Here is a 23,212-nt window from a genome sequence, read left to right as displayed (position 1 = left end):
CTTGGTTTCCCTCTCCCTCTCTTTTGTTGAGGGAGGGTGCCCAGGTCGCCAGCTCAGGTCTCTCAACTTAGCATTTTTCTCCATGTTGATGTACTTTTCAGCTCTTTCCTGTACATCACTTAGAGAGATGGGGTGTCTTTTGGATATGGACTGTGAGAAGGGACCTTCTCTGAGCCCATTGACTAACCCCATTATGACTGCCTCGGTGGGCAGGTCTTGAATCTCTAAACATGCTTTGTTGAACCTTTCCATATAGGCTCGTAAGGATTCTCTGACCTCCTGTTTTATTCCCAGGAGGCTTGGTGCATGTTTTACTTTGTCTTTCTGGATAGAGAACTTCATCAAGAACTTCCTTGAGAGGTCTTCAAAACTGGTAACCGACCTCGGGGGGAGGCTGTCGAACCACTTCATCGCCGCTTTCGACAAGGTTGTCAGAAAAGCTTTGCATCGCGTAGCATCAGAAGCGTCAGCCAGATACATCCAACTTTTAAAATTGCTCAAATGATGCTTTGGATCAGTGGTTCCGTCGTAGAGGTCCATATCGGGGCTTCTAAAGTTTCTCGGAACTTTTGCCCTCATTATGTCCTCACTAAAAGGATCTTCCCCCCTAGGGGCGACTCTTCTCTACTGTCACGGGAGTTCCGACCTTTGAGGGAGGATTCTAACTTTAAGAGTTTTTCCTCTAATTCTTTTCGTCGATCCATCTCCTCTCTTAGGTGCTTTTCTATCTCCCTTTGTCGCTCCCGTTCCTGTTCTAGTTGTTCCAAACGACTTTGGTGGACATGGACTAATCTCATAAGCTCAGTTGCGTGGGACTGTCCGTCCTTCTCTGACTCACGGCCTTCTGAGGAATTCACCTTCGGGGTTTTGACTCCGGAGGTTCCTTCTTTGTGTTGATCGTTGGTTTCCTGATGGAGGGTTAGGTCCGCGTCATTATTTCCGGTATCCAGATTCTCTTATTCAAAATCTGTTTCCACATGACCCTCCTCAGGGGATCTGTCCGCCATCACTGGTTGATCTCTTGAGTCCCCGGCAACGGCGCCAATGTTACGGCAGGTAACCGGAGATTAATGGGCTGGATGGCGTTGGTTGGCCCAATCGTCTGAGGGAGGAAGCCTTTGAGAGGGTCTGCGCCTTGGGGGCCTCCGTCCGACTTGTGAGTATGAATGAATGGGGGGTGGTACCTGCAAGGACACTCCGATGCCTAAGTCAGCAAGAGTGTTGGCAGGTCTAGAGAATATTGGAACTTAGAGATACCTGAGGGGTGTCAGTGTATTTTATAGTGGTGAACCAATAACCACCGTTGGAGTAGTGCCACTTTTCTAGGGTGTTAACCATCCCTTTATCTTAGGGAAGTTAAGATATGGCTCGTGGAAGTGGTTAGAGAGATTCTAGGGGCAGTTACTCATTCAAATGAGTGATTATCTGCCAGCTAACCCTCGTTCCCGACTTCTTTAGAGCAAGTCGTGACGAGTACCGACTTCGTAGTGGCTGATCTGGTGAAAGGTGAGGTCAACCCTTTGGATTGGGCCTTTTTACTTGGATCCTGGGCCTTAATCGTTGGGATAGGGTATGAACACTACCTAAGTTTGTGTGAAATTAGGGTTGGAAGTGATATAAGTCAAACCAAACTTAAATTCTACTCACGAAAATTAAGCTCAAATTAATATTCGACTCATTAATAATTGAATTTATTTATAAATTTCAAATTTTGACTTATCAAAAAGCTCACATATTTACTCAAATAACATAAATATAATATATAATTCTATATAAATAAATTATAACATAATAAAAAACTTCCATTTTTTCAGTCCTCTACTATATATAAAAATTATGAGTTTGTGTGTATAATTATTGCTATCATAAATTAAACGTATAAAACGCATAATATATGTATTAATATAAATAATTATAATCTGTTATATATTACTAATTTTATAATTAAAATATGTTATATGTTATTTTTTTATTACAATTGAAATCAAATTTTTTCCTCCAAATTAAAGAGTTCTATCATCCTTTTTCTCTTTTTTTCTATCTCTCTTTCTTTCACCACTCTATCTCTCTTATATATCATTATCATTGACTATTAAATTTAACAATCAAAATATACAACATGACATTCTCTAATTGTAATTAAAATTAAATTAAAGTTAAAATTAAAATTAAAATATTAAAATTAAAATATAACTATATTATATTATTAATTTAACAACTAAAATTATATATATTACTAATTTTATAAATATATCATATATTACTCTCTCATTGCAATTGAAATTAAAACTTTTTCTCTAAAATTAAAGAGTTATCTCCTCCTCTCTCTTTCTATCTCTAATTCAGTCCCTACTCTATCTCTCCTATATATAATTATCAATGACTAATTCTAAATTAGATAATTAAAATATACAACATGACATTCTCTAATTGTAATTAAAATTAAATTAAAGTTGAAACTAAAATTGAAATATAACTATATTATATTACTAATTTAACAACTAAAATGTGTCACATGAAACTCATTAAAATTAAGATGAAATATTTTTCTTTAAAATTAATAAATTTCTTTCCTCCATTTTCTTATCTACCTTTTTCTCTTTGTCTATTTATCTATTTCTCTCTATCCTTCCCACTCTATATATAACTTATAATATATATTTTATATTTTATATTGCTAATTTGACAAATCAAAATGTGCCACGAGATATTCTTTCATTACAATTAAAATAAAATATTTTTTTCCAAAATTGACAAACTCTCTCTTTCCTTCCTCGTCCTTATCTTTCTCTATCTTTTTATTCTACAAAAAATAAAATTAATAAAATAATATACTTTAAATATATAAAAAAATATTATTTTTAAATAACAAGCATAAAAATTAATTATTTTTATTTGTACAACAGATTTAACACTAAATCAAATGTAAAAACATACACATTAAATTCTTTTAAATTTTAAAAATAAATGTTAAAATTAAGTATTAATAAAAAAATATTTTTTTTAATATATAATGCCAGAACAAAATCAACATAATTTCAAAAGATTTATATTTTCGTAATATTATTATGGGCAAAAACACTAGTATTTATATAATCGAATTAACACAAACCAATAAGTTGAACTTACACAAACTCCACTCGACATATTTAATATGAGCTTAACTATAAAATCATGCTTGCATTACAAATTCATAAATTCAGCTTATCTTAACGCAGTGGCGGAACTTGAAACAAAATTTTGGGGGGCCAGATAGAAAATAATTGTCAAAATATTTTTGATATGGACCCATTTAAGATAAGCTCGTTTAATCTCATCTCTCTGGTTTGGGTGATATTGCCAAATTTAAAACCGTTTTTCAAGATCTCGTTCTAAAAAGTTAAGGTTAAAGTCATCAGATATAACTTTTTGAACTTTTGAAGGTTATATCTCACTTTCTTCGTGATTCATTAAAGTAGAAGAACTATTTACATGTGTTGATATTGTAAAAATTATATGTTCTCCTTCTTAAATATTAGCCTTCCTTTTAAAAAATGTATCAATTCTTTGATTTTTCATTATTATTTTATATAAAAATTTAAATATATATTTTGTAAAATATATAAAGAAAAAGTTAGAAGAACAAATATTAAAATTTATAATATTTATTGAATTTTTTTATCAATTTATACAAATACAATAATATTAATACTTATTGAATATTCTATTATTTTTTATCATATAAAAAATTAAATTAAATAAATAGTAAAATATAAAATAATATTAAATTAAATAAATAAAAATATCTAATTTTTTATATTTGAATCTAAAGATAGAGAGAGTATTATTTATTGAATTTATTAGATACTTTAAGTCATAATAAAGTATTTAAGTCAATTAAACTATTTTTTATCTTTTGAAAAAATACTACTAAATTTTTTATAAAAAATTTAGGGGGTCATGGCCCCCTTGTCTGAACTAAGCTCCGCCACTGTCTTAACGGTTGTTTCTAACCTTATGAAGAGAAATTTAAGGGTTATCTTAACGGTTGCTTCTAGCCTTATGAAGAGAAATTTAAAGGTTATGATGTACACTTTGATTATCTACGTTAAAACTTTATCTTGTGCCTTAATGATTACCATAGGACAACATAGAATTCTTGTAACTGAAAATTCAGAAACAAACGGAGCCTCGATTTCTCGGTTTCCTAAAACTGGGTTTTAGAGCTATTGAGGAGTACCTGCTCAGTTTCACACATCCATGCATTATTTAAACAGACTGCAAAACCTGTAATCACGGCTTAGAAAAGGAAAAGAAAGATCCAAAATGTCATGTTCATAGCTTTGGTTGAAAAGTCTCATGCATTCTCACAAGGGTTTGCTCTATGCACATGTACTACTTTAAGGAATTACATGGAAGAATTTCTGTAATTCACTAAAACAGACTACATTGTTTGGCCCCCAAATTTTTTGGGTTTGGCTCATGTTTTTCAACCACAGCTGTCAACATTTTATGACGTGTGATTGTAATTTGGATACTCTAATAACAGAAATTTTTTGTTCTACAAAGACACTGATGACCTCATTGATCGTATCATCTTCCACCAGACAACTCAATGGCATCTTGGTTATTTATTGAATCTTCTCCCCACCCCAATCTTCTTTGCAGTCTCTCGTAATCCTGCCTCCGGTTGACCTCTACGTGTTGCCATTCCTCCCACCTTTCGGCCAGTCCTTCTCCGTCCAACATTCTCACGACCTCCGACATTGCTGGTCGGTCCTCTGGTGATGCTTGTGTGCAGAGTAATGCAACTTGAACAATCATTTCAACTTCTTCTATTTTGTAATTTTGTTTCAGATTGCGATCAACAATAGCATCTAGTCTTTTCTCCCGTTCAAGTTTCTTAACCTTCAACATCACAAATATGGCAAAAACAGTAACCAAAAAGCACAAACTGAATTGCACAAGCTCCACGTCTCTTATTATTAGTTCACCATTCACCATTCATTATCAATTATCAATATGATCAAGGTGAGAGTATAAGGAACCAACTTTGAGTTAGTAATATTAGCCAACTTTTCTTTTTTTAATTATAAAAATTTTCATTTTTTGGAGGATTAACATTTAGGATTTATAATAGGATTTGATATAGGGTTTAGAATTTAAGATAAACAAAATAATCTTAAAAAAATTGGCTAATGTTGGCTGAAAAAAATTGGTTCCCTAGCATTAGTCGATCAAGGTAAGGGCGTTTAAAAGCAAAACGTACACTTTAAACAATAAGTTATGGACAAAAGCAAACACCAACTTCCCCGAGGTTTAAAAATACCATACTTAATACCCTTTTATTCCTAATTTTTGTAATATGAAACTGATCTCCACTACAAGCATAAGATTGAGAGTGGTAGGTGTAAATATGATAGATAAACGGGTGCTGAGTCTAATATCACTTAACTTGGAGATCACTGTAATTTACCATATACAATCATACTCACAATGTGTATTGATAAAATAAAATGCCAAACCGGAAGTCATCAAGGCATCGAAGCAAGTTTAGAGCATGTTCCTACATTTAAAAAACAACCAGACACACATGGGGAGCAGACAAAAAGGTTAGGATAAAAGGAGGTTGTCTTACATGGTCAAGCAACAGCACATCGTCTTCCTCTTCCAAACGTGAAAAGTCAATTGCGCGTTGACCTGTAACAAGCTCTAGAAGCATTATTCCATATCCGAAGACATCAGTCTTTTCTGAAGATTTTCCAGTGGACAAGTATTCAGGAGCTATGTGGCCCATGGTCCCACGAACTTGAGTTGTCACATTAGTCCTTCGAACGTCAACTAACTTTGCTAAACCGAAGTCTCCTACAACTGCCTCGAAGTCTCCATCCAGTAATACATTAGCTGCCTTCACATCCCGATGGATAATCTTAGGATTGCATTGCTCATGAAGATATTCTAGGCCTCGGGCTGTTCCCAGAGCCACTTTTTTTCTCGTAGGCCAATCCAAAACAGCCTCCCCAGGTTTAAGTTCTTCATAAAAAAATGACCCAAGTTTTAGAGCCAGCATAAACAACAATATACAGTTCTATGTTATCAATATAAATTTAAATTTGGCGGAGCAGGATACAGAATTTTTTATGCTAACTAGTGGACATTTGAAATTGGGTAAGCCTACATTATGACAGTTCTATTGATTATATAGATCAACTTCATCTTTCTCTTTCGTGTTTTATTTCCCTAAGCCTCTGTTATGATGATGATAATTATACTCTGGAATGTTAAATAGCTATAGGAATGAAACAAAATAAGGATGCAAAATGGAGGCAACTCTTCAACTATACGAAGAACCTGTGCGATCACAGTTATAAAAATAAATAAAAATATTACTCTCGCAAAGCCAATTTGATTTATAACTAGCAGGACTGCTCATGTGCCATATAAGTTGATGGTTAAATACCTCGAAGACGATAGGCAACACTTAGGTTCTGCATGAAGGGATAGACTAATAGGCGCTCCGTTGGAGTCGTACAGAACCCAATCAGCCGTAACAAGTTCCTATGGACAGCTACACTTATCATCTCAACTTCACGCTGGAAAGCAGCATCTCCACCGGGACTTTCATAATCGGTTAACCTTTTAACAGCAATTTTTGTGCCATCGGGTAGAACACCTTTATAAACCTTCCCAAAGCCTCCCTGTCCTAAAACATTTCTCTCACTAAAGTTGTCTGTAGCTATTTGCAGTTCTCTCCAAGCAAATCTTTTCAGCTGACCAAATGCAATTCGCCCATCAACTTCACCTGAACAAGCAAGGGAGATAGGTAATTTACATTAATTAATTTCATATTGTCATTACACTCTACATTAAAAGCTTCCAGTTTCCTGAATTCTCTTTTTCTTTCTATTTAAATTTTTCATCTCTTAAAAGATAACTTTTCCTCTTTGTTCTTCTTTTCTATGTTGAAAACATCCTTGTATGAAAATTAACATAATATATATTATATAGCATTATTTCAACATGGTTTCACAATGAAAGCAGTACTAGAAGGTATAATCAGTAGATTATCGAGATTTAACTGAATCTTGCCCTAGTCGACCAAAATGTAGGAAAAGCTTAACAAAAAAAAATTGCAAAGAGTATAAACAGAACACGAACCTGCAACATCTACGTAAACATCACGCTTGTAGCTCTTGCGCCAGAAGAACAGTAGACCACCAAGACAAATAATAACAACCAAACCTAAAACTATTCCAACAATGATGCCAGTTTTCGGTTTATGCGATGAACCTGCTGAACAAAGGAAAACTAATTTCAGAATGCTGTGTGTAGCAGGGGTGGGTGAGGTAAATAGCCTTCAAAAATAGAAAAGGATCAGCAAATATTTCAAACAAGTAACCTTGGTCTGCAATATCATATGCACAAAGTTTACGATAATTCATGCCACAGTTCAACTTATTTCCAGTGAAACTGCAACATGGAACACAGAAACAAAGTGGAACGTATTAAAAAGTTAAATTAATTCCGCTATTAACAAGCAAAAACAGTGCATGGATCGAAATTTGAATATACGAGAGTGGCCATTCCAACACAACACTCTCACTTCTCACAGCAGGAGCACCCTGACAGACACAAATAATTCAAGGACAACGACAGAGGTGCATTTTTACAAGTTTAATTTCTTGATTGCTATAATACAGAGTATCTTTCTTAAACTAACTAAAATGTCATCAAATTTCCCTGCTCATGCAGTATGCCTATTTCATATGGCATCTTGTGTCGGATTCTTTTGGACATTGTGACTACCTATGATCTTTGAGTCAGGGAAAGATAAGGTAGCTTTAAACTAGGGTTTAAATGTCTCAAGTAACTGTTGATTACCATACATACTTGTATTTAGAAACATTGAATAAGCCTTCTGGAATCTGACCACTGAGATCATTTGAATCTAGAAGACTGCAAAACAGAAATTCAAAAAATCAATCAGATCATAAAGTGATAGTGAAAGTTTTATGCCTGCATCTAAGAAAATATTACATACACATTGATCAGGCTTGGAAGATTGGCTAATGATTCAGGAATAGATCCGTTGAGGTTGTTTTGACTCAATGTTCTGATTGCAAGACAAAAAATAGATGCATTCAAAAAAAGTTAACAATGGAAAACAAATGCTATTAATCACTATATATCTGTAGAACTTGGAAACAGATTTCCATACTTACAAGAACTGAAGCTTTTTAAGGTTACCAAGGGAAGAGGGTATTTCACCGGTTAATCTGTTGTTTTGCAGATCCAATCTGACTAATCTTGTAAGGTTTCCTAATTCTTTTGGTATACCTCCAGTGATGCCATTCCCATTTAGAACACTATATGCATAGAATACAGACATAAGCCATTTGTTACATTTTAAATCTTAATTGTGAGGTTCATAGTAGGAGTAAATACTAAATACTAAATACAGTTTGAAAAAGCAACAAATGACTTTTCAAAACATAACCAGATTACAATACAAAGATGCACATGCATGGCTCACATTAAAAGAAAATACATTTCTGGAAAAATATCAAATGACTATCCAAATCTCTACACATCCACAGTCCCATACAAACACATAGAGAGCAGGGAGAAAGCAAGCAAAGGACTACACATGTGACACATATTTCTATATTCATTGTCTAAAATTTAATCCTGTGATAAAACGTGCACCGAGAATTTACATGCTTTCACAGTTCAGATTATAATACTCGTGCAAAAGACCAAGAAAGATACGACTAGCAAATAAAATGTGGGCAAGTGAAGGGAAGTAAAATTCAGTTGCAAAGTTTCTATAAAATTTTACCCATGTGTGAATATTTCATTTATAAAGACTTACAGAGTTTGAAGACCTTTTAATGCTCCTATTCTTGGTGTCAAGTATCCTGTAAATCCCATAAATGCTAGTGAACTGCAACAAACTAATTTATATAATTATCCAGCACATAAATATTCAATATATAAAAATGCGGCATGGATAATACTTACAGTAACAAAGACGTCCATCGACCTATTCTGCACATCAAATATTTAAAAGAAAATAATCAAGAGAGATTTGCGTTAAGAATATCTTACACTTGATAAATATTGCCACTTGGGTCACAGTAAACATTAGACCAAGTGCACGGGCTAACTTGGTCTCTATTCCAGTTAGTAAGCTGATTTTTTGAAGCATTCAATGATAACTTCAATGCATATAGGGCTTCCTCTGAAATAACAGGATCATCATAATTCATACAGCTATTGCAACTAAATCTAGAAGTCATCAGTACTTGCAACTTTCACAAAAACAAAAAGGCAATTATGTCTAAGATTCATAACATTTTCTATGTATATCCCATATACAACATTAGCGGGTTCTTTTCAAATTTCTGAAACATCTTCTTTCTCAATAAGTAAATGACCAGAATTCCAGAGTTTTATAATCAACGAAAATGGTTATTCTACAATTGGCATAATGATCATTCATACAAGACAAACGTCACATAAAGATTGTCAGCAGTTCAAACGAAACAAGCACTCATACTACCAGAAGATATGACTAAGTGAAAAAAGAAGGTGCATAGAAAAAATTATAGCTCTAACATGTATAATGAGCCAAATAGCACAATTAGTAGAATTAGATTAGTACAATAGAAAATAGCAATATTAGTCTTTGGGGTTTTTATGTCAAATGTGACTCAACTTCTCACTCTGAAATTCTCCCTATCCTCTATCACACTAGCTCAACCAACTTCCTCCTAACCCTAAAAGCCGATTTTGATTCCAGTGGCAGAGGGAAATAAAGTTAATATTGAATCTAATTTCTTATGAAACCTCAATTGTTATCCACTTTAAAGCTGAAATCCGAAATTGGCCATGGAAACAAGAACAAAAGGAAACAAGATTATTACAATTTGACTTAAATGTTACATAGTTCCCATGCTTCTCAATATTTTTTTTGTAAGATGAATACAAGATTGTACCTTGTGAATTATTTTCAAGCTCTGAAGAACATAGTGTAGCCAATAGCAAAAACAACACTATGAAACCCATTTCTACTTATATCATCCACTTGCACCATGTGCATGATAATCAATCAGCATAACGAACAACCTTCAACTCTGCAATGCAGAATATCAAACCATTAAGATGAAACAATTAAATTAAAACAATAAAGACAAACGCCACATAAAGATATGAACCAAAATGCCAAAGTCATGAACCTCCAAAGAAAAAAAAAAAAGCTCTTCATAATAGAGATGTCTTACATGTATGCCTCATTTATATATATAATTTCTTCCTCCGTTTCAAAAATAACTGTCAATATGAACAGAGCAAAAATAAATACTAAAAAAATAAGTGTTCATTGCAAAAGAAAAAATCAGAGCAAAGAAAGGAATAAAAAATAAAAAACATATGACATATCTGCCAAAAGCATGAGTGAGAAAACTTAATACTAACAGATACGGTTAAAGAAGAACAAGAAAGAGAAAACGAACCCAGAATTGGAACTATGTAGAAAGAGTCTTTAGTCATTACTCATTAGGTCATCAATAGAGTTGCGGTGAGTAGAAGACAAAATATGAAACATTGTCTCTTTTTTCTTTTTATTTCTTGTCATTTTTTGTGAGTGGAAGATAAAGAAGTAAAATAAATAATTAAAGAAAGAAATAAAGGAAGTAAATGTGTGGAAGTGAGGTACGTACTAGCCTACTAGGTGAGAAAAGAGTGTTTTGAATGAACATTGAAGGAGAAGCAGAATACTGATTAGTGATTAGTGAATACTAAACTAACAGAGAGACAGCTCATTTAGATGGCTAACTTTTTTTATATGGATTAAATATGTGTAATACATTGTTGTTTTTTTATGGAGTTATTTATTTTTTAAATTGATGTTAATCAAATCGGATGATCTGATTTATTTGAAGAGAAAAAAAATTATAAATTAGAGGGTTTGATTTTAATTTTTAAATTTTTTAATTTTTAAAAAAATTAGAAAGTTTAATTTTAATATTTAGAATTTAATTAATTTGTGTTTTGAAAACACATTTTAAAAATATAATAATATATTTTTTAATATTTTTGATATATTTACTGTATTAAAAATATAAAAAAATTAATTTTTATAAAATATTTTTTTGTGTGATATACTTAACTTCTGTCTTTTAAGGCACAAGTTAACAAAATTTTAATATAAATTTTTTTTTAATTTTTCAAAACCTTAAATCGGATGATTTAATTTGTGATTTTTTTTTAAAAATTAAACAACTTAAATTAGTAGACTCAATTTTTTGGACATTGTACAACTAAATAAGAGATCACAGACACCAATTTCTTTAATTCCATAACATTGTCTCATCCTTTTGTTATACACATCGCATAGAAAAAATAATAAGCATAAAATATTTTATATCATCATTTAATTATATCTATTTTTAAATAATTATTCAGGTGTTTAATATAAAAGTAATTAATTTTGTTAATGTAATTTAAAATAATTAAATATATGTATAAAATTATTTTAAATTCACAGCATGTTAAAATTGAATTCATTAATATATTTTTAACCAATAATCAATTAATTTTTTTAAGTTTTTTTTTATTTTTTTAATTATATTATATGTAAACAAAAAATTAATTATCAAATTAGTTATTTATATAAAATACACATTAAAATATAATATATATATATATATATATATTAAAAATAAATTAAACAATATATATATTTATATATAAATATATAATAATTAATTTGATAGTTATTTTTTGTTTTTCGTTAAATTATATCAAATTTTAAAGATTCTCTCCTTTTATTTTATTTTATTTGTTTCTTTTAAATGCTTTTAACAAATAAATTAATTAGAAACTAAAAGAAAATGCATAAAATGTATGCAAAACTAAAAGATTCCAACATTAATAATAGTTGGATAGTGGAGTCTATCCATATCATTGTGTGCTAGGTAGAACAACTAACTTTAAGACTATGACCAATTAATTATTGGCCGATGTCTGTGTCTCTCACTGGTCGTTACTTGGACTTTATTGGATGACTAGTCCACTACCACTGCTAGCTTCTCGAACCTCCATTTCACAAAATAAAAATATATAAAGCAATTTTTTTTAGAGAGTATTAGGATACGTCAGTCGCATAAAATTTCGTATTGAATTTATATTTTATAGGTCTTTATGAAAAAGTAAAATATCATGCAAGTTTTTTAAAAGAATATCAAACAAGTAATGATAGACATATATATATATTCTTGAAAATTTGTAATATTGGACACAGTTCATCGTGCTCAGTCTTTTATCCTATAAATTGAAACACCAAATCTTTGAAAAATTGCAGCGCTAAATACAATTCATATTCCTAGCCTTTTATCTCATTCTGTCACAACTCACAACTATAAGTCTACACTTTTTTTTTTTCAAAAACTTAATAATTGTTTTTCTTAATGACCTATAAATTCGTCGTAAAATTCTTGCAAAACTTATAAGTACTAATACTCTAGTTTTTATTTGTTTTCAAATTTAATTCGATTTCAATCGGGCTTTCTTTCTAACACGCACGCATACATTTTGCAGTTGAAAAGTTATGTAAAAGGTAAGACTTAAATACATACCTAACTTGTTCTACTTGTATTTGTATACTTGCATCCCTTGTGGATCGTATACAATGCGGCCTGCACTACTGCACTTCCTATATAAAACAAGGAGAAGACGTATATGTAAGTGTCTTCTTTTAAATTTGACAGTTGAGAGATATTAAATAATAATTTAGTTATATTAAATTATTTAATAATTTTTAATTAATAACTTTTTACAAAAATAATTGTATTTGAGTTTTTATCATATAACATATATCTCTAATATTAGCACTAACATTCTTCCAAATTTTGCATTATTATTTAAATATTAATAAATAGTAAACTTTTTCATGTATTCTTTAAATTAAAGTAGAATTAATTTTGAAATAAAATAACTTTACACGTATATCTAATTATATAATATTATATTAATAAAAATTATTTTATTTTTTATATTAATATTGTGAATAATTATCCAAAAAATATAATTAGACGATTATATAAACAAAAATATTTGGCAACAAAAAAATTTTAACCAAAAATAATTAATTTTTTTTATTTAATATTTATTAATTATTATTAGAGTAAAATAAATATTAAATAAAATAATAAGTTTAGATCTTTTTTTTATTTTTCTAATATTAGTATATTACTGATATATAAAATATTTTATATTATCAATATGCTAAAACTTAACTTATTAAAATATTCGATAAATATTGAGAAACATTTTGGCATGAAATAATTAAATTTCACTAAAAAATATATTGATATAATTTTTGGTACCAAAATTTCTGCTACTAACAAAACATATTGAAGCAGAAGATTTGGGAAATGGATTAATGGGAGCAAAGGTTTGAAGACGCATAGGATAAATGTTAAGAAAACAAAAGAAAGGAAAAAATATAATTTCTAAAAAAATTGTATAGATACAATTTATAAATATTTTGAGAAGAGTCGCTGGTATTTTTTCGCTAGAGAGTAGAGAGGACTATCGAATCGTTGGCCGGCTAAACAAAGAGAGTACTCTTATGCAATGCACCAATAAATTAATAAAAAATTATCATATGTAATGCACATATTTTTTTTCTAAATGTAATAAAGAAAACTTCATTCTTCACTTAATCACTTCTATTCTTCATCAAAGAAATTTTCTAAAACAAATTACCCATTTAAAAATTGAACTAATGCTAAAAAAAAATAAATAAGAGAAAAAACAAGAGGTGACATTCTATAGTTGTTTTCTAGGGTATTGCTGACAGTATATTATAGATTTATAGTAATGGTCTAAACTCTAAAGACATGGTCAACACTAAGCATTTTGACTATCAGAACAAATTAACGAAATAAGATTGAGATTAATGTGTAAATATATATGACTTTTTTTTAGAGTAAAGTATCCGATTTTGTCCTCAATGTTTGGGGTAAATTCTATTTGTGTCTTTGACGTTTAAATTGTCCTATTTGTATTCATAACGTTTATAAAAGTGATTCAATGTTATCCTACTATCAATTATACTAACAAATCAGATTATATTTTTCAATTATTCTCACTTGGATGTATTCATTTTCAATTAGGTCTCACTTGGATGTGTTCGATTTTAATATTATACCCACTATTTGTGTTTAGATTCAATTATGTCCCTAGAAAAGTGAATTATGTAAATATTGTAGAAATTAGTTTCAATATTTGATGAGCTATTTTTCGGAGTAGATCATCGATTCTATCCCAGACATTTGTATTCTAACTTTAAGAAGAGATTTTTAAAACTCAAACTAAAGCGTTCATGATGTACATGATAACATTAAATCACTTTTACAAACGTTAAGGATAAAAATAAGACGATTTAAACGTTAGGGACACAAATATAATTTATCCAAAACGTTAGGGACAAAAACCAACAAATTATTTGTACAGAATACTATCAACTTTACTATCATTTACTTTTTCTTAGAAATTGGCTAATATATCAATCTTGTATTATTACATTAATTAAAATATTTAAATTTGAAGAACAAAAATTTACAAATGAAAATGTCATTCTAGAGCCCCTTGGGTTCAATCAGCCTCATCCTATGATTTGACAATGAGAAATTTGGCAAAGTTGGGATTCTATTAGTAATTTAGTATCTATCTTTGATTATTTTATTTCCCTATTTGTTATAGCGTGGTGCTTGGACACATATGTACAGCTTAATTGAACTAAGCTGTTTTTATAGGAAAAAGCCACACCAAACTTTGAAAAAACTGTCTTTTGGATGTGTTTGAAAAGACAAAGAAAAATTATGTAAAATTATTTATAAATTAATTATTATATTTGAAATATACAATTGTTAAAAATTGATTTGACTTAATTTTACTAATCTGCATTTTTCTTGTTCCATTATCTTATTATTTCTTTCACTTCCATATAAAAACTTATAAAACAAAAAAAAATTACTAAGAAAAAGAAAAGAGCACATGCAAAACAAATTAAAAAAAATAAAAGCAAATAGAAAACAAAAACCATTGAAAACTAGTTTAACGGATGAAGTGATAAAGAAGGAAAATTGTCGTCGTTTCGATAGTTTATTTGTGTGGTGATGGTCAATCATAGTGTGGTCTAGTAGCGAAAACGATGACCAGAGCTACATATATTTGAGTATGTAATGTGATGGTCATAGCCTTTGGAGGCATGATGATCTTCCAATGCAATATCAGATGTTTCAATAGTAAGGCAACATTTGGTTATAGTTTATGTCTATCATGAGAGCACAAGTTTATTACTTGGTTTGATGAGACATAAATATTAAATGAAAAAAAAGATATAAGACTATGTTTGGTTGATATATGAATTGAGATAGAGATACAAAAAATATAGATATAGAAGACATAAATATAATGAAATATAATTTTTTCGATTTATTTAATAACTACATACACAAACAAAACAATAAAATGTAAATGTCAATATTGTCTTTAGTATTGTGAAACCACTACTATCATTATCACATTCTCTGTCATTACTAGCACCACTTTCCTACCACCATTTATAACTCTTAAACTAATTAACAAATGTAATTAGACAAAATATCATCGTCAAATCTAACAAATATTAATTAAAATTTAAATGAATAAAAAAATAAATAAACAATAAAAAAAAAAACAAAAATCCAAATGCAACAGACATAGTGAAAATAGATATGGAGGTAGAAGAAAGTAATTGCATGAAAGAGAGGCAGATTCAGAGAAAGAGAGGGAGAAAAACAGATCCAAAAGCTAGTGGTGTGGAATTTATAACCACAAACTAATCGGTAAGTGCACCGGGTCGTACCAAGTAATATCTCAGGTGAGTGAGGGTCGATCCTACGAGGATTGATGGATCAAGCAATAATGATTGAGTAATTGGCTTAGTCAGACAAACAAAAAATGGTGTTTGAGAGTTCAAAAGCATTAAACAGTAAATTTAGAATATCAGAAGGCATGCAGTAAATAAGTTGAGAATAATATATGGAGAAACAGTTAAGGCTTCAGATTTATCTATTTTCCTGATTGACTTTTCTTACTAACTATTTTAATCATGCAAGATTTAATTTATGGTAAACCATATGTGACTAAACCCTAATTCCTTAGACCTTTTTAGTCTCCTCTAACTTTCATCAACTGCCAATTCCTTAGTCAATTAATTTCAATTAGAGGGTGAAGTTCAATTCTAGTTATATGCCACAGAAATCCTAATTACCCAAATATAAGAGGATTATATGTCACGTATCCCGTTAAATCCCGATAATTAGAAATTTAGGAGAATATGTTTTCAAGCTTTTGTTTAAGTAAAGAGCTTTTCCAAGTTATACAAGAACTCAATTAGAAAGAGGGTCATACTTCCGTTCCACTCAATTTCATAAAATAAAGAACGAAAACAATTCTTGAATTATATGAATCAATACATGAATTAAAATAGAAAAACAATAGAATCAATCCATACAATAGACAGAGCTCCTAACCTTAACAGTGGATGTTTAGTTGCTCATGGTTCAGAGTGGAAACTAGGATTCTCTTAAACTGTAAATTTGGAATGAGGTGGAATAATCCCCGAAGAGAAGTTTCTTTTCTCTTTTATATCTAATCCTAATTAATTTAAAATCTATTTTCTAAAACTAAAATAATATCTTTTCCTATTTTAAAATAAAAATAAAGTTTAAATCAGAATTAATTAAATAATTTGCGCGTCTTCAATTGATGAATGGGGGATCACTTGCTTCGTAGGAAGGCACGCCTAACTTGGCTTGACATTGCGCCTTACTTGAAGGGTGCAGTGAGGAATGGCTATCCAAGCTCATGCGTTGCGCCTAACTCAAGGATACCTTGCGCCTTATTTGAGCTTGGCCGCATGGTTTTGAGTTCACTTGAATGATTCGGCGCCTTACTTGGAGAATTCGTGCGCCTTACTTGAGGAGTCATGCCTATGGTTGCGTGTTGTTGTTGTTGTCTTGCACCTAACTTGAGAAATCTCAAGTTAGGCGCATCCTTGGCCAAATTGGTGGGAGAGAAGTGTGAACTATTATATATCGTTGGAAAGCACTGGAAGTTAGCTTTTCAACGCCACTAGAATCACGTCCATTGAACCTCTGTAGCTTGAGTTATTCAGGTTTGAGTGCAGAGAGGTCAGGGTTGACGACATCATTCGCCTTCTTCTCTTTTTCTGCGGAGACTCCATCAAATCTAGCCAAATGCTACCTAAAATAAACATAATTGCACACGACTCAAAGTAATATCCATAGTGGCTAAAAGATAATTAATTCTTGATTAAACTCAACAAATTAAATACAAATTCACTAGGAAAGATGCTCACGCATCACAACACCAAACTTGAATTGTTATTTGTCCTCAAGCAACCAAACTAATATAGGCTTAGGATGTGAATTTGCATGAGAATAAGAGTTCGATTAAGCTCATGTATCTTCTTATAGTGGGGTTTACAACTGCAATCCTGAATAGTTCTGGCATCCCATTCTCCTTTGAATTAGAAGGATGTCTTTATCATTCGGAATTAGAATCTGGATAATATTATGAATTCTCTGATCTTTTGTACTTCAATTTAATCCTTGAACACAGCAAATTTCCTTTGATTCTCTTTTCTTTGGTGCTTTGCACCTTGAGCCTAGCCGTGACTTTAAATGTTTTGTCTCAAGCTTCACTGACACAAAAACACCACAAGCACTTAAGTGGGGAACTCTCTTTAAGTTCTGATTTTCTTTTCAGTTACTCCCAGACAGTGGTGCTTAAAGCCTTTGGCATACTCTGTTAAATGCATTTGATCTCGACTCTTAGTGTTCTGTCTCAAGGATTACTTGACACAATCACACCACAAGCATATGACCAGGGAAACAACTCTTTGAGCTTTTAATCATGTCTGACCTCCCTAGTCGTTGATGCTCAGAGCCTTGGACCTTGCTTTTATTTTTCTTTTACTTTTTCTTCTGCTTCAAGGATTAAACTTTCACTTATTGTAGAGAATTCATAATAGTTCTCTAAATTTCTGTTCCTTGTACATCAACATTCTTTGATTCAAATTTAAATATGCACTGTTCATGTCATGCATTCAGAGTCACAGAAAATACCACCACATTTGGATGAATGAGACTACTCTTAAAATTAAACTCAATTTCTCATGCACTACATCTTTTCTTCTTTCTTTTTGATTTCAAGCTTAGTGGGCAATACATGAGACACCCTTCAAGAATTAAAAGAAAATAACAGAATAAAAAATAGCAAAATAAACTGGAACCTAGAAATCGAAATAACAAAGGATCATGCAGAAACCAAGTAAAATAGCATAAAACAGGAATATAACATAATAAGAACGGGAGAAAATATAGAATGAAAGGAATTCAACCACCTCAGTTATCCTAGTGGCCGTCTCATTCTTCAGGCTGTGCTCCTCCATGAAGATGATTCGCCTCCCTTTGGTGCCATTAAAATAAACAGAAAAGTCACAAGCGAAGCGACAACACCAAACTTAAAAGTTTGCTTGTCCTCAAGCAAGAAAATACTGAAAATAGAGAACTTTATTTTTTTATTTTTTTATTTTTTATTTTTTTGAATCAGAAAAAAACTAAAACAGAAAAAGAAAAGGGGGACGAGGGGGCAGAGGGAAGAGGGTGGTCTGTGTTTAAGGGAGGGGAAGGATATGAAGATATGGGGGTCTAGTGATTGAAGAAGGCATGGGCTGGCTTTGGTCGGGAAGAAGGAAAGAAGGAACTTGGGTCGGGAAGGGAATGAAGAGAGAAGGCTGGGAATGCGGTGAAGGGTAGTGTTTGTTGTGAGTAAGGCTTGAAGGAGTGGGATTTATATAGAAGGTTTGGGTTGGAGTTGGGAAAGAGAGAGGGTTGGGTCTAATGGTTAATGAATAAGGGGGTAGGTGGGGGTGATCACGGGAATTAGGGAGGTTTCAAGGCTAGGGTTTGGTTGGAGTTTGGGAAGGGGAATATATGGGGATGGTGAGAGGCGTGTTCTGCGCCTTACTTAAGGTTTCCTTGTGCCTTACTTGAGGCAGGAAGCCACACTGTGTGCCCAACTTGGATCAATGAATAAGGCATTGCGCCTAACTTAATGTCACACCCCTTTCTTGCTGCGCCTTACTTGGAAAACGTTGCGCCTAACTCAGAGCCTCCCGAGCGGACTAACGTGCACGGCGCCTAACTTGGTTTCCTTTGCGCCTAACTCGCCTTGAGTTGTCATATCTTACGCCTAACTTGAGAATTATCAATTTAGGCGCAGACCCTCCAGAGGGAAATCGTTCTTGATGCGTATCCTGCTGCGCCTAACTTGAAGATTCTCAAGTTAGGCGCAGACCTTCCAGAACAGAATTTTCCACTGCGCGTAGTATGTGGCGCATAACTTGAAATTGTCAAGTTAGGCGTCAACTCTTCGGAATCAATATACTCATCTCCTAACGTTCGTAGCTCTGTATTCAGGAACCTGTTTCTGTTTCAATAACTCTGCATGATCTAAACACACGTAAAACAAAGGAAAAACAGGAAGAACTCAATGAAAAATAAATAAAGAACAAAATTAAACCAACAGAAATCAAACTAAAGGATACGAAAACATCGGGTTGCCTCCCGACAAGCGCTTCTTTACCGTCACTAGCTTGACGGTCAGCTCCTCTAGGGAGGAGAATCATAGGGGCTCAGCTCTTCACCCCTTACTTTGAACTTCTTTCCTGTGTCTCCATAAAGTAGCTCAATATGCTCCAGAGAGAGGATTCGGTTTACTATATAAGTCAACACTGGATTTCTAGTCAACACCACCTTCATTCCTGGGGAGAAACCTTCAGTGGGGATCTTTTTGTTTCTCCATCCTCTGGGTACTTTCTTTTTAGGACCCTCCTCCTTGGTGGATGATGCATTCCCAATACCAAACTTAGGTTTGATGTCAGGAGGAATTTTATTGATTGTCACCAAAGGAGGTTTGAACTGCAGATTCTGCTGTGCATTATCAGGGGGTTCTTGAAGGTTTGGAGTAATAAGATCAGTCTGCATGCACCTCTCTTCTCTACCCGCTGAATGTATATCTTTGAAGACATGAAAGACCAGTTGCTCATTATGCACTCTAAGCACTAATTCACCCACTTCTACATCAATTAGAGCTCTTCCAGTGGCTAGAAAAGGTCTTCCTAGGATTATAGAGGCATTCTCATCCTCCCCTGTGTCAAGAATCACAAAATCTGCTGGGAGGAAGAACTTACCCACTTTGACCAAGATATTTTTCACTAATCCGTATGCAGGCTTTATAGATTTGTCTGCCATCTATAATGCTATCCGTGTGGGTTGTGCCTATTGGATTTGGAGCTTCTTCATCACAGACAAGGGCATTAAATTGATGCTTGCTCCCAGATCACATAACGCTTTCTCAAAGGTTGTGTTCCCAATGGTGCATGGAATTTGAAAGCTCCCTGGATCTGGCATCTTCCTTGGCAAGTTATTCTGAATTATAGCACTGTATTCCTTAGTCAGGACCACTGTCTCATCTCCCTTTAAAGGCTTCTTCTTTGACAACAACTCCTTCATGAATTTGACATAGAGAGGCATTTGCTCCAAAACCTTAGCAAAAGGAATATTGATTTCCAACTTTTTGAAGACTTCCAAGAACTTTGAAAACTACTTGTCCTTGGTCTCCTTTTGAAGTCTCTGAGGATATGGCATTTTAGGCTTGTACTCAGGAGCCTTTGGTAATGTAGGATAAGTGTTAAGAGAGTCTGGGAACGGGTTGTTCGCACGCTTTGAAGGGGCGTGCTCTACTTCTTCCTTCTTCTCCTTTGGAGCTTCTTTTTCAACTGGCTCCTCATTAACTTGTGCTTTCGTACTTGCCACTTGTCCACTTATCAAGGTGATAGCCTTGCATTCCTCTCTTGGATTCACCACTGTATCACCAGGGAACGTACTTGGAGGCCTCTCAGGTATTTGCTTGCTCAACTGGCCTACCTGTACCTCCAAGTTTCTGAGAGAAGCTCTAGTTTCCTGCATAAAACGAGTCATTATCGCTCCATATCAGTGTTCTCTTGGGACTGAGAATTTTCCTGCTGAGGTGATGGTTGATGATGAGATTGAAATTGGTGGTTATTATGATTATTCTGCTGAAAACCGCCCTGAGAATTATTGTTAAAATTCTGTGATCCCTGAGGTAGTTCTCTCTACCCAAAATTTGGGTGGTTTCTCTACTCCTGATTATAGGTCTTAGAGTATGGCTCATTATTGGGGTTTCTAGGAGCATTCCCCATGTAATTGACCTGTTCAGAAGAAAATTGAGTATAATCATAATTTTCATTTTGCACAAAATTACCTGTCATGTCATAAGGGATCTCTTAAGGTGCATTCTGAGTGTTGACAGCTGAAACCTGTATCCTACTCAATTGTTGAAAAATTAAACTCATCTGCTAACTCAAAATTTTATTCTGAGCAAGGATAGCATCAAGAGCTTCTACTTCTATAACGCCTTTCTTTTGAGGGGTCTCAGAGTTCACAGGATTCCTGTCAGATGAATATAAATATTGGTTGCTAGCAACCAATTCAATAAGCTCAATAGTCTCCTCCGGTGTCTTCTTCTTGTGCAATGAACCACATGCATAATTATTTAAGCACATCTTGGACATTTCACCCAAGCCTTCATAAAAGATATCTAGTTGGGTCCATTGGAGAACATGTCCGGAGGGTATTGCCTAGTCAGTAGCTTGTATCTCTCCCAAGCTTCATAAAGAGTTTCACCATCCTTCTGCCTGAAGGTCTGAACCTCCACCCTAAGCTTAGTCAGCTTCTTTGGTGGGAAAAATTTAGTAAGAAACTCAGTAACAACCTTGTCCCAAGTATCCAAACTCTCCTTGGGTTGTGAATCTAGCCATAGCTTTGCTCTATCCCTCAGAGCAAATGGGAAGAGCATGAGTTTGTACACCTCAGGGTTCACTCCATTTGTCTTCACAGTATCACAAATCTGCAGAAAATTAGAAATAAATTGATTTGGGTCTTCTTGGGGAAGGCCATGATACTGGCAGTTTTGTTGCATCAGGGCGACCAATTGTGGCTTCAACTCAAAGTTGTTCGCAGCTATAGGAGGCACCACAATGCTTTTTCCATAAAGATCTGCAGTAGGAGCAGAGTAAGAGCCAAGCACTATCCTCGGTTGCTCATTCCCATTCGGCCATATTGGCATTAGCAGCATTATTATGATCCATAGTGGATTCTGCAGCCTTGTAAAGTCTTGCTAGTTGCAAACGCCGCCTGAAAGTCCTTTCAGGTTCAGGATCAAAGTCTAAGAGAGGTTCATTGTCTCTATTCTGGCGCATAAACAGACAGAAGACAAGAAAAGATGGAACTCTCCACGTCAGAGTGCAGAGAATTCCCAATGAGGTAACTTGTGTAAAGAGATAAAATAAAAAATACTGAATAAAATAAACACTAAAATTCAAAAATTACTATTGAAATTAAGACAAAAAATTTTGAAATTATTAGGCAAATTAAATAAGAAAAATTAAAATAAGATTAACTAGGGAACACCAAACTTAATTTCAGAAATTAAGAAAAAATATTAGTGCTATTTATTTATTTATTTTCGAAGATACTAAAGCAAAATTTAAATAAAATTAAATTAAAACGCCTAATCTAAGCAATCAAACAACTAATAGTTGTTAATCACTATCAATCTCCGGCAACGGTGCCAAAAACTTGGTGCGAAATTTATAACCCCAAACTAACCGGCAAGTGCACCGGGTCGTACCAAGTAATACCTCAGGTGAGTGAGGGTTGATCCCACGAGGATTGATGGATCAAGCAATAATGATTGAGTAATTGGCTTAGTCAGACAAACAGAAAATGGTGTTTGAGAGTTCAAAAGCATTAAACAGTAGATTCAGAATATTAGAAGGCAAGCAGTAAATAAGTTGAGAATAATATATGGAGAAACAGTTAAGGCTTCAGAGTTATCTATTTTCCTGATTGACTTTTCTTGCTAACTATTTTAATCATGCACGATTTAATTCATGGCAAACCATATGTGACTAAACCCTAATTCCTTAGACCTTTTTAGTCTCCTCTAACTTTCATCAACTGCCAATTCCTTAGTCAATTAATTTCAATTAGAGGGTGAAGTTCAATTC

The 23,212-nt window shown here is 32.9% G+C and overlaps 1 protein-coding gene across 21 annotated transcripts; it reads right to left on the bottom strand.

Moving 5' to 3' along the window:
• Nucleotides 1-4,297: 4,297 nt before the first annotated feature.
• LOC112782830 (probable LRR receptor-like serine/threonine-protein kinase At5g10290) lies at nt 4,298-10,751 on the bottom strand. Of its 21 annotated transcripts, none has more exons than XM_072229447.1 (13): nt 10,494-10,751; nt 10,263-10,311; nt 9,978-10,115; nt 9,001-9,220; nt 8,852-8,923; nt 8,202-8,345; nt 8,021-8,092; nt 7,870-7,935; nt 7,379-7,449; nt 7,138-7,272; nt 6,440-6,781; nt 5,618-6,012; nt 4,298-4,887 (listed from the first exon to the last, which is right to left on the bottom strand). In XM_072229447.1, exons 4-13 carry the CDS (start codon nt 9,033-9,035, stop codon nt 4,573-4,575), a joined length of 1,647 nt encoding a protein of 548 aa, XP_072085548.1. In that variant the 5' UTR covers nt 9,036-9,220; nt 9,978-10,115; nt 10,263-10,311; nt 10,494-10,751; the 3' UTR covers nt 4,298-4,572. The 21 variants fall into 21 exon arrangements, with proteins under 21 accessions (XP_072085548.1, XP_025681230.1, XP_025681233.1 ...); XM_025825445.3 differs by having other exon boundaries at nt 7,861-7,935; nt 9,088-9,220; XM_025825448.3 differs by having other exon boundaries at nt 7,138-7,269; nt 7,861-7,935; nt 9,088-9,220.
• Between the last annotated feature and the right edge of the window lie 12,461 nt (nt 10,752-23,212).

This window comes from Arachis hypogaea, chromosome 20 (genome assembly GCF_003086295.3).
Source record: "Arachis hypogaea cultivar Tifrunner chromosome 20, arahy.Tifrunner.gnm2.J5K5, whole genome shotgun sequence".
Classification (NCBI taxonomy): Eukaryota; Viridiplantae; Streptophyta; class Magnoliopsida; order Fabales; family Fabaceae; genus Arachis; species Arachis hypogaea.
Note: the sequence above shows the minus strand (reverse complement) of the source record. Positions and strands in the feature narration are given on the sequence as shown.